Raw genomic sequence first — 1,253 nt, forward strand, 5'->3', positions numbered from 1 at the left:
AATTGTAATAATGATCATTTGTAGTGTAAAGGTCTTTTTTCCCCTTACAGTAACATCTGTAGGATGTCTCTTTTTTTGGAGTTGCCAGTGAAACTGCCAACCCTGAAACCATGGAGCTATTTTGCGGCGTTTAAATGGCTGTTCTTATTTCTGTGTTCGGCACGCATTTACTAATGAGTGTTTCTCCGCTGCTGGTGCCAAACAAAAGAACTGAGGAGGAAATATCATGAAATTGGATGATGCTGTTTAACGGTGGGGAAGAATTGATGCACAGCATGTTTTTTCTGGTTTTTTTTTTTTTTCAAATTATTATTTCAAAAGGCAAGATCTTGCCCTGATATTTGCACTACCTGCAACGTTCAGTTTTAAAGGCTTTACTTCTAGTTAAACTCTGATGCAGGAGTCACATTTGTAATAGGCACAGACTTTCACCTGTACAGACCAGGAATCTCCACTTGCTCTTTGTATTATCTGTTGCCTTGTCTTACGATGTGTCAAGAAGGTTAATAACTTGAATATTCTGGTGATTCTCATCTACTTTTTTTTGCCTTTTGAGGTCCTTGTCGTTTCTTTCAGCTCTTCCTCAGAGGTAGAATGTTTCTTTTAGGGATTGACTGTGGTTGAACGTGTTATCTGCCGTCCTGCTACCTGCCTTATACATTGGAATGAGTAGGAAAAGCTGGTGTGTGGCTTTTTCTTGTCTTATTGCCAGTTATGGGTGACATGCATAGCAGTGCAGGAAAGAAAATAGTGGGATTTCTACAGCTATTCTTGCTATGGAGCTTCATGAAATTGGTAGAGTTGACTGAAAGGATTTGAGAATTCCTTGTTTAGAGAGCGCATTTCAATATCTGTGATTAATTTAACGTTCTCCTTTCTTTCTTTCAGACTATTCAAGCTCCAGAAGGACCAACACCAAATAAATTATGAATGTTGAACAAGATGACCTTACATCCACAGCAGATAATGATAGGTCCTAGGTTTAACAGGGCCCTATTTGACCCCCTGCTTGTGGTGCTGTTGGCTCTTCAGCTTCTTGTGGTGGCTGGTTTAGTGAGGGCTCAAACTTGCCCTTCTGTCTGCTCCTGCAGCAACCAGTTCAGTAAAGTGATTTGTGTACGGAAAAACCTGAGAGACGTGCCAGACGGCATCTCCACCAACACCCGGTTACTCAATCTCCATGAGAACCAGATCCAAATCATTAAAGTTAATAGCTTCAAGCATCTGAGGCACCTAGAAATCCTGCAGCTCAG

At 40.9% G+C, this 1,253-nt stretch overlaps 1 protein-coding gene across 1 annotated transcript in view; it reads left to right on the forward strand.

Annotated features, from left to right (window-relative positions):
- The first annotated feature begins 930 nt into the window (after positions 1–930).
- The window catches only part of LRRC4C (leucine rich repeat containing 4C), a 2,432-nt gene continuing 2,109 nt past the window's right edge, over positions 931–1,253 (forward strand). The window contains exon 1 of the mRNA XM_009870349.1: positions 931–1,253. This exon is cut by the window's right edge and continues 2,109 nt beyond it. Coding sequence (XP_009868651.1) covers positions 931–1,253 — 323 coding nt within the window.

This window comes from Apaloderma vittatum, unplaced genomic scaffold (assembly GCF_000703405.1).
Source record: "Apaloderma vittatum isolate BGI_N311 unplaced genomic scaffold, ASM70340v1 scaffold7545, whole genome shotgun sequence".
NCBI classification, from domain to species: domain Eukaryota; kingdom Metazoa; phylum Chordata; class Aves; order Trogoniformes; family Trogonidae; genus Apaloderma; species Apaloderma vittatum.